This window comes from Postia placenta (assembly GCF_002117355.1).
Source record: "Postia placenta MAD-698-R-SB12 unplaced genomic scaffold POSPLAscaffold_2, whole genome shotgun sequence".
NCBI lineage: Eukaryota > Fungi > Basidiomycota > Agaricomycetes > Polyporales > Adustoporiaceae > Rhodonia > Rhodonia placenta.
Window position 1 is genome coordinate 2,034,545 of NW_020169833.1, and position 10,934 is coordinate 2,045,478.

The window sequence follows — 10,934 nt, forward strand, 5'->3', positions numbered from 1 at the left end:
GAATAGGCATAGAGGCATGATAACATCCCATGGTATATCCCATTCATTATCTCAGATTAAATGAGGCGTAATTACAACATTATTATAGGTGCATCGACAATCATGTCGACCTTAGGATACAACGTAACGAAAGTGTGGTGCACCATCAAGGTGGCAAAATGCGGCTCGTCAAATTCGTGAAACTCATAACACGTGGAGTTAATGCTAGCTAAAGGCTTAGTTCCAACGGCCGCGGTCCTGTGGCAGCCTGGCACTCATGGGAGGGAAGGTCGCATCGCGTGCCGTAGCAGGCACACGCCTGTTGAACGGGAAAGATGCACTCTGGGGAGTGTTGAGATAGGTCGGGTAGGTCGATACGGGAGCCGTGCGGGGCGTATGCACAGGGCTCGGGATACGCTCCTCGCCCTCATCGGTATAATGGCTGCTCTCCGTAGGGCTCGCGCGGTTGGCCATGTGCAGGGCGTGCAGAGCGCTGGCATGGGGCTCCTCGTCAGCATCCTCGAAGTAGCTGTTTCTGTACGAAGGCTCCGTCATGTCCCTGCGCGGACTGCGGATGACGTCGTTTACGCGAGCGCTGCGCAAGGGACTCGTAGCCTCCTGAGCATAGTAGTTGTCGCGTGCGCTGCGGGCTGGGCTAGGTGCACGATACTCCTCGCGAGCGCTCCGTGCTGGGCTGGGGACGTACTCCTCACGAACACTGCGTGCGGGGCTGGCGGTGCGGTAGTAGTCGTCACGCGCGCTGCGTGCGGGGCTAGCAGGACGGTAGGAGTCTTCGCGAGCACTGCGCACGGCACCGGATCCGGGAGCGTAGTCATCGCGCGCCGACCGTGCGGGACTGGCAGGGTAGTAGTCATTGCGAGCGCTTCGTGCCGAAGCGACATTCTCCTGGTAGTCCATGCGCGGACTGCGGACAGCACTGGGGCTGGGGAGTGGTGCCGATTCCGGGGGATAGAAGCCTTTCCCGCTCCCGCTGCTGTCCAGAGGGCTGCCGCGACCGCGACCAATTCCAGTAGCGCTGCGTGCGGACATGGGAGCCGGTGGCAGATCCTTAGGAGCGTAGTAATCGCTGTCCCTGGCTGGCTCCCGTATGCCTTTCGTGCTACTGAGCGAGACATCGTCCAGCCGGCTTGGAGTCAAGCCAGGCGGGGAAGCGGGGTACTGTTGTGCATGATCGGGCTGCATGTAGATACGGTCCACGACGACGGACTGTACGCGGATTGTGACCTGGTTGTCGGACTCGTGCTCCGAGTCCGGGCTGCTGGCACGTTGGAAGACACCCTCGCCAAGTTCAGCGTGCATTGAGTTGCCCTCTAGATCGAACTTTTCCGTGTCAGCTTTCTCGAGGTCATCCCCACCCTCACTGGAGGCTGTGGTTGTCGTGACAACAACAGCACCATTTGGTGGAGTCTTCCGGCGGAGGCACATCTTTAGGTTGATAGACCTAGGAATCACGCTGTGCTCTGGTAGAACACGACGTGTCAGCAGAAACAGCGTGACATCGACTAGCCCTGCAAATATTCATCTTAGTATGTAAACCTGGCAGCCAAATCTCATACATACCTGCAAATACGTAAACAGCATCACTAGCACAAGACATCAGGCATTGTCAATTCTTAGTCATCGACATGACTTACCTGAAAGAACTTGCAGCCTCAGGGACGGCGTGACCAGACCATTCAATGAATCGCACGACAGCCATCGGGAAAATAAGGACAGTGAATGCAACCTTGCAACCAAAGCTTGAGCCTCGGCCCACAACAACGAGCGAAGTGCACTACTTACAGGATAGCTGCAGCACTTGGTCAACATCAAGTCACACGCGCATAGTTTCAGACTTACATGAGCATCTGTTTGGCAATTGCCACACTTTGGCTATCTACTTCTTTCTTAATCGAGGAATCCCGATGCAGATGGATGCCCTTGGTTGTTACGTTGCCACGCAAGTTGAGGAATATGAGCGTATAGAGGACAAAACTGAGGCCAGCAGACAGAAAGAGCTGTAACACGTTTAGGAAGCTGGTTGCAAAACCATTACGACGCACTTACCCAAAGATAGTCCAAGCTGTGGACGGCAAAACTGTCAGTATGATTGCATCACTACAATCATCTGGAACGCACGTTATGCGTTGATCTCCGTAATTGGGCGAGATCCAGCAATAATACCCCGAAATGCCATCTGGAACAGATTTAGATTTGAGCTCTTGAATAATGAGGGAGGATACTTACAGAAGGGCCCCTCAGCCTTCTGAGCACCTGCGTTACCGATGATGATAATCAAGAGTACAAATCCCCATCCAGCCGCAAAGAAAGCATAAAGAGAGCGCTTTGGCATGTTCCAGCGCAGGAACACGACAAGAAAAGTGTGCAATGCTATGAGCTAATATTCACACACGTGAGATAATGACTTGTGGGTACTCAGAGTACGTCACAAACCAATGACCTAGATTATGCCTGTCAGATACGCTGTTTCTCCGTCCAATGCATTTGCGCTCACCAGATGCCCATAGACACATCGGAGCTGTGTTTGATGAATGCTACAGCAGCTGTGAGCCATTTGCCCTGTGCGAGCGCGATATCACATACCCTGGAAAGTGCAATAGTGACCATACTCAACAGCCTTCATTGTGACCCATCGCACGTTCAAAATTGAACCGAATGCTAGGTAAGAGGTGAGGAGTTTCCCGCAAGGTATTGATGGTGCAAACACACCTTGCATGAGGTCACACCATAGGAGTGAGATGAAATAAGCCGCGACATGACTCCGGACGAAGAGGTGAGGGTTGACCGATTTCCGTGTGTTCCATGCGGAGATCTGCGAAGGATGAATGGAAGTTGGCCCACCGAACTGAATAGGCTTACACCGAGAGCCAGCAACAATCCGAAGACCGCGGTGCCTGAGAACCAGGACACAACGATCGACACCTGTATATGACGTGAGGTACACATTCACAGTCAAGACCACTGGCACGCACTGTTACGCCAGTCGCATCTGCTCCCGTATAGTCAACCTTCTCTAACATGAAGTCAATTCCACCAGCAATCGCCTGAATTTCAGCCATCCTGATGACGTTCGATCAAAATTCAAGGCGACGCGAATTACGAGCTTAGTAAAGTCAGAAAAAGAAGAGCCGTAAATTCAGGTGAACCTGAAACCTGAAAGAACGCAGAGGAGGGCCAGCCCCTTATAAAGAGGAAAAGAAAAGAAAAGGTGAAGGAGAACGAAATGGGAGACCTGGGACGAGGACGCCAAGAAAGGTCTACATATTGCTATGAGCTTGCTTTTGTACAGAAATGTACCATCAGACAGGGCTGATCCGGACAAGCGGTTGGAGCTTCAAGCAGTTTCAGCCTTCGCGGCGGTCCCTGGTCGCTACGGCATTCGGCAGCGCCTCCGTGGCAGTGACGAGACTTCCCTTATATAGTATATTATCACCCTTATGTGGAATATTAAACGTCCATCCGGAGACTGCTAAACGCCTGTGGCGATGCATGCCCATGCCGAGTGTGGAGACTCAAACACTCATCATTCCGACCGCAGCGGCTGAACCATACCCATGCAGCCGGTTCTCAGGCTCCCGTGTCGTTGTCGAAGTCATCATTGGACCCGATTTTGACAAGAACTGCGGTTACATATACTGCAGCGTAGTTATACCAAGGTGAGGGAACCAATCCGCGCGTCTGTAGCTGTGGTTCCCGAAAGTAATTGAATTTAGACTCAAATCTCATCGATGTTTGCCTCTAAATCATCACAGTCATATTTCTGCTCTGAGCCCCAGAACTCACCGAGCTCTTCTACAGCGCCCTCCATGTCATACATGCTCTCTCTTATACCCATGTTCGGCTGGCGGGAGGTGCCTAGCATGAAGGGAGACGCAGAACGCACCGCCGACGGCGCGTCTGCTGGTGCTTGTATCTCCACGGCACGCAGGCGTAGTAGGGACCGACTGAGTATTGTCGTCGTCATCGCCCAAATGAAACTGCATGTGCATCAGTACCTGCACAAGCGCCGAAACCGTATAACCGTATAAATGCCACTCACAAGACGCCAAGGATTGTGAATGTCGGGCGACCCACAGAAGCAAGAGCGATGTTCAAAATCCGAAGACAGGTCACAGCCTAATCGCATATGTTTCAGTACTCATGCAATGGCGACGTCTGACCATGATACGTACCACGAAGTATCCCAAGCCATCGCTGTTTAAAGCCTTTACTAATGGCGTGTTTGCTGCAGTTGGCCTGTCCAATGCATTCAGCGCAATTGAACCCAGCACGAATATCTCGAAGAGCATCTGCCAAATGTAAGCTAACCCGTCCGTAGCCTGTGTAACACTTGGTAGGTGACATACTGGTGACGCCCACACCGCTATCAACAGTCGCGTCCTCTCAGTTACGATACACATGCCGGCATGCGGGGACCAAGCTATGCTCGCTGTAAGAAAATATTTAATTGAACATCGGATAGGCGGGCTGCAGGGAACGGGACAACACTCACGTATTATATGAACAAGCGCATAAATCATGGCGGCCAATTGAGCAGCCAGGCTCGTGATGAAAGCAAAAGTCATTAGCTTGAGTATCAACTGTCTCAAGCGTGAGCCAACGAAGCAGGACAGAGAAGACACGACTGACTGCTCGATGGTCCCATAGAATCACCACACGTAATAGAACCAGCATGTTGGCGATGCCCACCGAGAGCACCGCGATCATGGAACATGTGAACAAGAATGCTCTACAGCTGTTGTCGTGGTGAACGAATGCTACCAGGTGTACAGAGATAACAGGAAGCGGCATACCCCTATTGTTGATTGATTGTGATCGTGTTAATTGCCGAAACATTGCTCTCATCCATGAAACCGCACTCACATCGTCAGTGAAGATTTTGCCAAGAAAACCACACATCTCTGACCCATAAAGTGCGTTTGCATGGGTATGGCACACAATTGTACTCGCGAAACTTACCGACAGCAACCGTAATGAGTGTCGCCAGAACGAGGTATCGGTTGAACAGGAAGGTGTATTTGACGAAAGATGTTGGGGCAAACCATATCAAACGGACTTCGCCTGCAAACGTCAGCACATGGTCATAGAGCAGGATGGTCAGGCCGATCGCTGCAATGCGTGAACATACATATCTTTGTCACCTCCTGATTCCAAGGTGTTGTGTTTGGGGCATACCTTCGAGATATCGGGTCGCGTTTGCATCCCATAGGTCCGAGGCATCCATAACAGACAAATACAAAGGAGGAAATTACCCGCCAGTGCGAATACTGGTGAGGAGAAAGTGACAGCGAAAAGATGCTGAGCCAGCGTATCACGGCATATTTGAGGACATACAAGACCTGTGGATGTGGAACACGGGCATCACAGTGTATTCCTATGGCGACCGATGTCCACCACGGACATCGCGAAGCGCACTGAACGGACATCTTGGATCTGGCAGCGACCCATAACCAGACCAAGGATCAATTGCCTGTAGGGTGTGATACTCATCTGTGATATGGCCATCGCAAGAACATGGCACGATCAACAAGCGACGTCGCAGATGACACCCGTCTTACTTGGATACGTGACAGCCTATAATGATAAATGAAAGCAAAGGTAGGGAGAGGGGGAGGGAATAGGCCTTCTTTGCCATTTCTCCCCGTCGACCAGTCCGTGACACTATTTTGAACATGCAAGGCGACGTCTTGATTGACTATCCGATGTACTTGCCGGCCTCAGTCGAGCAGAATGGGGATGACAGGCGTCACAATTGTGGACGAGCCGATGTCGAGGATGTCTATACTGACATGATGCGACTGCTGCAGCGAGAGCGTGGGATCTGCATGAATGAGGATTGATGAGCCTGTCAATCCCGTGTCACGAGGGGTATCTATTGAACGACGTACAGCCACATAGATGCAGTAAATGCATCAATAGAAGCAAGGTCGGTCTGCAATTAGTACGAACGATTAAACAAGTGGAAGCGCAATTGACTTGTCATTCAGGCTCGCAGCTGCTCGCGGGATGTGATCAAACACCAATAGGTTCGTGGCAAATTAAGCGCACAAATGGTGTATTGAGAGGACACATGGTGGAATTGCATTGACCTATATCATCATTGTACGACGTAACACTATTACTCGAAACAAGTCGTTTTTGTTCAATCCGTTAATAATGGATTGATTTCCTTCGCGTGATAGTTCATGACAGACGTCGATCCGGTACCGTTCAATCCGCCTCCATTTATTGAATCAAAGGCGCCCTCTCTTCGTCAAGGGAAATCCCGTGGTGGCCCCGGCGGAGCTTGATGAATACGCCGGCAATGGCCTTCACAACCCAGATACTGGAGATGATGGAGAACGCAAGTGCACTCCAGTGAATGAATGCGGGGTGGCGTTGTTGTGTGAAGATGGCCCAGAGAGACCAGGCAATTGCTATGCCGGCCGGCAAGTCACCCTCCGTGCTCGAGAATGCGTACGCTGTGGCAGTAGCCTCGAGGAAGAACCTATGTGCGAGTGGCGTTGAGTACATATGGTGATAGACCATCACGATCCATTACTTACATTCCAAGGAATGCGAAGACGTCAGTCCAGATGCCCGCGCGCTCGGTAATAGCATCCACACCAAACGCCTCAAAAGCGGTCAGAACGACGAGGACGGTCGTCCAACCGTGCCAGAGTGAGAACGGAAGATGAACGAAGATCTCATCTGAGATGCTCGCGGGCTCGTGATATTTCTTCACGACGTAGTAGACGTGCTGGGGACGATCGTCAACACCCAATTTGCATCATACAAGCGTTAGAGATGTGCATACCGTAACCGCAGAGCTCACGAATAGCGCAAAGGCGAAGGCTGTCAGTGAATAATCAGCATCTAGTATTTAATTGAAGCATGTGATACCACATACCGACGATGTAGTAGTGATGAGCCCAGAGCGTGACATATGCCGCGTTCAACACAGCAAGGAGCGGGAGCCTCCAAGAGATGCCGTCAACGATCACTTGCTTCCCTCCATCGAGGAACTGATAGATGATGGTTCCGAGAAGCAGGAGATGGACGAGGGACCTTCAAATTTCTGATTGTGAGCACGCGCATAACGTCACCGAGTCACGCGCACACATACCAGATGAGGAATGCCCATGGCGCGGGAGTAATGTACGTGAGCTTTCCACCGTAGTATATGGCACTAGGGCTGGCGATAGTATAGATGTTTGAGCCTAAGAAAAGGAAGTAGACGATGACGTTGGTGATCTGCTTCCATTGTAAGCACACGTCTTCGGCATCTCACTGCGACAGTGCTCACCTTCAGGAAGAGACCATCAGACCAAGAGCTGTTGGAGGGCATAGCGGCAACGTTGAGGGGGTGCAGGAGAAAAAGCTGCGAACGAGGGGCACCCGGTGCTGGCCAGTTTTTGTACCGGGAGCCATGCGACAGGGCCTGCGCGCAGTCTGCGTGACGTCAAAGGCGGATCGCGTGACAGGATCTGCTCGTCATTGCGGAGGTTTCAAATTCGGCCCCAGCACTTCCAAAAGCGGAGTATCCGTCGCCCAGACGTGCTCCCAGTTGCCGCCGACGCGGGGCATAGCGCACAGCTCACGTGGGAGCCCAAGTGCGCGCAGGCCCGCTCGCTGCCCGCGACAATGTCCACCTACGCGCCCCGCCATGCCCCGTCCGCCTTCTCTACCCCCGCGTCGACGACCCTCTTCCGCCGTCTGACCTGGGAGGGCACCGTGCCTCTCGAGATCCGCGTCGCCTCTGCGGAGCTCCCTGCCAACAGTGACCGCGGCCTAGAGTGCTACTACATCCAAGCAGCGCGTGTTAGCTACCTGCCTCTTCTCGTGCCCGAGATCAAGCGCTTTCTGAGCGATGTCGTCTTTGACGAGGCCGCGGCGCAGGGGATCAAGGAGGAAGACTGGTGGTTCGAGAGCGAGGACGGGGCCGTGTTCAGATGGTGAGTGCTGGAACCCTTCCCTGTGCGCCACGTCCGTCAATTGACTGGTGCGTCCTGCAGGCACTGGCCCATAGGCCTCATTTACGACAACCACACGATCACAATGTCGACGCGCCCAAATACATCAGCGGCACCATCAGGCCCCCTGCGCCTCATCCTGCACCTCGCCTCACCACCGAGCGAGAAGCTGCTGCTCTCTCCAGGTTCTGAAGCCTGCAAGCAGGCATTCATGGGCCAGCTGAAGGAGGCAGACTTCATCCGATGGGGTAACACCAAACGCATAACCGGGCTCAGGAAGGCAGAGCAGGACGGCCTATGGGAAGGCATCAAGGAACGTGAGTGGAATGAGGCCCTCATGTCCACCCAACGTACGCTAATGTAACGCAACGCCTATGTACTCCTGCAGACAACTTCGACGAATATTGGCGCGTGGCGTCCAAGGTGACCCCTACCACGTCACCGGCGCGGTCGCAATCGCCGCCGCCGCCGTCCTCAGTGTCTATGCACACACGACCGCCATCCGCCGACCCTGGGTCGAACGGCGCGCCTGACAGAGACGGAGCCTATAGCGTCCGCAGTGTGCCCGTCCGGATATACCTCCCTGACGGACCAGTCATGCAGGATTTGGTACCGCCCCTCCTCGAGGACGGTGCGTATCCTCTCCTTTGTTTCGTATTGAAGCTGTGGACTACTACTCCCGGCGTCTTCGCGGTCAAACGACTGACCTGTGTATTTTAGGCTCCATCAACACGCTCTCCCGCTTCCTTGACACGCATCTGCCACTCCTTTTCCCTGCAGACAGGGCACCCCTAGCATATGCCTTAATCCAAGGTGTCCTTGCGCCCCCAGAAGCAGAGATGGCGTGGTTAGGTGCATGCCTGGCAGGCGCTGACGGGTGGGTCAACATTTGTGTGGGACTGCTACGCGAGGGTATTCCGCGGTTTTGATGCGGAGTGTCTTCTGTATTTACTTGTTTAATCGAATGGCTTTATCAGGCTCCTGTGTGCATTTGCAAAAAGCTTCGTTACTGTAGCACGTAGTTTTGTGGGCCTGATTAGCTAGTTACTCATAGGTTCCGAGCTACTGGGAGCAAAAGAAATGGTAGTACGCATACATAGCAACAACTCGTTTCGATCGAGTGACCTCGGGGTTATGAGCCCCGCGCGCTTCCAGCTGCGCCATGTTGCTCACAGCTAGGTTATCATCACGAGTACCATAAAATGGGAAATGATGGGTGATCAGGTCACGCGATCAGCCCTTACATCCAACAAATAATTGATGGGGAAACATGACTGAACAAAAGGTCAACCCTAAGATCACAACCTCGACTTCTCAGTCTCATGTTCATCCCGTATGCGCACTATTGCTTTGCCCCATGTCCTCCGTTTCTCCAAAGCCAAGAGCCCGTCGACCAGCCGCTCGAGGGGGAAGACGTCAGTATACACTACAGGCTTTACGCGACCGGACGCAAGCAGGCTGGATCGGAACAGTCAGAAGGCGTCGTGCTGAAAGATGCGGAATCAGTTCTTACTCGAGCAGCGCTGTGTGCACTACTGGAAGATGCTGCGGTTCAAGCTCTGCGCAGTGCATGAGCGATTTGAGTTGGGAATGTATATACCACACGTACTCGAGTAGGCTCCCCAATGGATACCAACGATAGATATGTTCTTGAGCAGCACCAGGTTAAGAGGTAGCTATTTGGTAACGGTCTCAGCGTTAACGTAGTGGTGTAGCTGGCAGCGCACCTTCTCGATCTGACCCGCAGCGAAACCAACAACAAGAGCACGGCCCTTCCAAGCAATGCACTTCAGGCAGTCTAGCGATGTAGTCGTGAGCGACGGTATGACGCCCCACGCAGGCAACTTCTAACCCCTTATGAGACCCACCGGGTCGTACACGACGTCGACGCCCTTTCCGTTAGTAATCTTGAGGACATCCTGCTGCCAGTTGGGTTTGGTATAGTTGACAGCATGGTCAGCTCCACCATAACGAGTAGCTACGTCGAGCTTCTCCTGAGAGCCTGCCGCTGCTATAACTGTTGCACCCAGTGCTGAGTTTCTCGTGAGCGCTATGCGTGACCACGGCACTGAAGTGATGTCTACCTTTCGCCAATTGCACCGCGGCAATGCCTACACCACCTGCAGCGGCAGTTACGAGGACCCATTCACCTAGATGGCTCGGTATGATGAATACAACAAGGCACGTGCCAGAACAGCAGGAATCAGACCTGGTTTGAGCTCTGCGCGTCCAACGAGGGCTTCGTAGCTGGTCGGCCAAGTTACGAACAACCCTAGGTGCAGCGTTCAGCGAGGTGCAACTCAAAAGCAGATGCTGATAGCCGAGTTGTCTGAGATGCATACCTGCCCCTTGGTCATATGTCATGTTGTTCGGAAGCGGAAGTAATTGTGACCATGGCGCGGGGACCTTCTCGGCGAACGCTCCTTGAGCAGCACCAAAGACTCTGTCTCCTGGTTTGAATGGACAGCCCTCCGGAATAGGCGAGTCTTTCGCGATCCTACCAGCGAACTCTGTGCCTAGGACGAAGGGAAATGGTGGCTGGTTTTGATACTTTCCTTGGCATTGGAGAATCTAGGCAAACATCTCAATCCTGGGGAACTGAGGGGAACTGAGAATGTCGGAACGTTACGTACGTCAAAGAAGTTTAGGCCAGCGCTGAATACATCTACCAGTACTTGGTCCTTGGCTGGTGTAGGCTCAGGCGCGTTGATGGTCAGTGAAACCTGCGCTGGGTGCGCATACTCATTCACAAGGAAAGCACGCATAGCTTAGACGAGGACTTGAGAGCCGAAGAACAGGCAGATGGGTCAGCATCACGCATGCGTCCTAGCATGTACATATACGTACTGTGATACTACGGCCCGTAGAGCATTTGCCTAAGGTAGTGCAAAGAACATGATTTATGAATCACAGGCTGAGCAAACCCTCGGCGTTACCGGCGACTTCGTCATGCAACTGGTCAACTGACACCAGCCACATATA

General features: G+C 53.0%; 5 protein-coding genes and 1 non-coding gene across 6 annotated transcripts; 1 reads left to right on the top strand and 5 right to left on the bottom strand.

Moving 5' to 3' along the window:
* Positions 1-37: 37 nt before the first annotated feature.
* Positions 38-3,248, bottom strand: POSPLADRAFT_1072945 (hypothetical protein). Its single transcript, XM_024482559.1, has 14 exons — positions 2,974-3,248; positions 2,860-2,923; positions 2,710-2,812; positions 2,584-2,658; positions 2,495-2,534; positions 2,400-2,405; positions 2,227-2,378; positions 2,119-2,176; positions 2,047-2,062; positions 1,840-1,997; positions 1,783-1,789; positions 1,635-1,726; positions 1,561-1,583; positions 38-1,508 (listed from the first exon to the last, which is right to left on the bottom strand). Exons 1-14 carry the CDS (start codon positions 3,057-3,059, stop codon positions 217-219), a joined length of 2,172 nt encoding a protein of 723 aa, XP_024343067.1. The 5' UTR covers positions 3,060-3,248; the 3' UTR covers positions 38-216.
* Positions 3,249-3,567: 319 nt separating this feature from the next.
* On the bottom strand, positions 3,568-5,224 carry POSPLADRAFT_1043730 (hypothetical protein; the record flags this gene model as incomplete). The annotated part of the gene is made up of 7 exons (XM_024478379.1): positions 3,568-3,620; positions 3,784-3,944; positions 4,040-4,116; positions 4,173-4,289; positions 4,864-4,901; positions 4,960-5,061; positions 5,176-5,224. The coding sequence occupies 7 exons, from the start codon at positions 5,222-5,224 to the stop codon at positions 3,568-3,570; spliced, it is 597 nt and encodes a 198-aa protein (XP_024343068.1).
* Positions 5,225-6,040: 816 nt separating this feature from the next.
* Positions 6,041-7,335, bottom strand: POSPLADRAFT_1038564 (hypothetical protein). The gene is made up of 6 exons (XM_024477401.1): positions 7,286-7,335; positions 7,106-7,233; positions 6,890-7,047; positions 6,797-6,834; positions 6,546-6,739; positions 6,041-6,487 (listed from the first exon to the last, which is right to left on the bottom strand). Exons 1-6 carry the CDS (start codon positions 7,325-7,327, stop codon positions 6,226-6,228), a joined length of 822 nt encoding a protein of 273 aa, XP_024343069.1. The 5' UTR covers positions 7,328-7,335; the 3' UTR covers positions 6,041-6,225.
* A 288-nt stretch (positions 7,336-7,623) lies between these two features.
* POSPLADRAFT_1177697 (hypothetical protein) lies at positions 7,624-8,933 on the top strand (the record flags this gene model as incomplete). The annotated part of the gene is made up of 4 exons (XM_024488527.1): positions 7,624-7,934; positions 7,995-8,269; positions 8,341-8,583; positions 8,673-8,933. 4 exons carry the CDS (start codon positions 7,624-7,626, stop codon positions 8,879-8,881), a joined length of 1,038 nt encoding a protein of 345 aa, XP_024343070.1. The 3' UTR covers positions 8,882-8,933.
* Positions 8,934-9,049: 116 nt separating this feature from the next.
* POSPLADRAFT_t29 lies at positions 9,050-9,122 on the bottom strand. The gene has a single exon. It is a non-coding gene; the product is annotated as a tRNA-Met (tRNA).
* A 128-nt stretch (positions 9,123-9,250) lies between these two features.
* On the bottom strand, positions 9,251-10,717 carry POSPLADRAFT_1132996 (hypothetical protein; the record flags this gene model as incomplete). The annotated part of the gene is made up of 9 exons (XM_024484284.1): positions 9,251-9,410; positions 9,466-9,511; positions 9,562-9,628; positions 9,680-9,750; positions 9,805-9,984; positions 10,037-10,102; positions 10,162-10,224; positions 10,295-10,523; positions 10,586-10,717. 9 exons carry the CDS (start codon positions 10,715-10,717, stop codon positions 9,251-9,253), a joined length of 1,014 nt encoding a protein of 337 aa, XP_024343071.1.
* Positions 10,718-10,934: the final 217 nt, after the last annotated feature.

What these genes read in the sequence shown, in the direction of transcription:
- POSPLADRAFT_1038564 (XM_024477401.1), bottom strand. Translation starts at nt 7,327, where the DNA reads ATGCCCTCCAACAGCTCTTGGTCTGATGGTCTCTTCCTGAAG. An exon ending in TCATCACTACTACATCGTCG is followed by an intron (nt 6,835 to 6,889) that starts GTATGTGGTATC and finishes ATTCACTGACAG; the next exon opens with CCTTCGCCTTTGCGCTATTC. An exon ending in TCGTGAGCTCTGCGGTTACG is followed by an intron (nt 6,740 to 6,796) that starts GTATGCACATCT and finishes GATCGTCCCCAG; the next exon opens with CACGTCTACTACGTCGTGAA.
- POSPLADRAFT_1072945 (XM_024482559.1), bottom strand. Translation starts at nt 3,059, where the DNA reads ATGGCTGAAATTCAGGCGATTGCTGGTGGAATTGACTTCATGTTAGAG. An exon ending in GAGGCTGCAAGTTCTTTCAG is followed by an intron (nt 1,584 to 1,634) that starts GTAAGTCATGTC and finishes GTCTTGTGCTAG; the next exon opens with TGATGCTGTTTACGTATTTG. An exon ending in TGCTGTTTACGTATTTGCAG is followed by an intron (nt 1,509 to 1,560) that starts GTATGTATGAGA and finishes GAATATTTGCAG; the next exon opens with GGCTAGTCGATGTCACGCTG.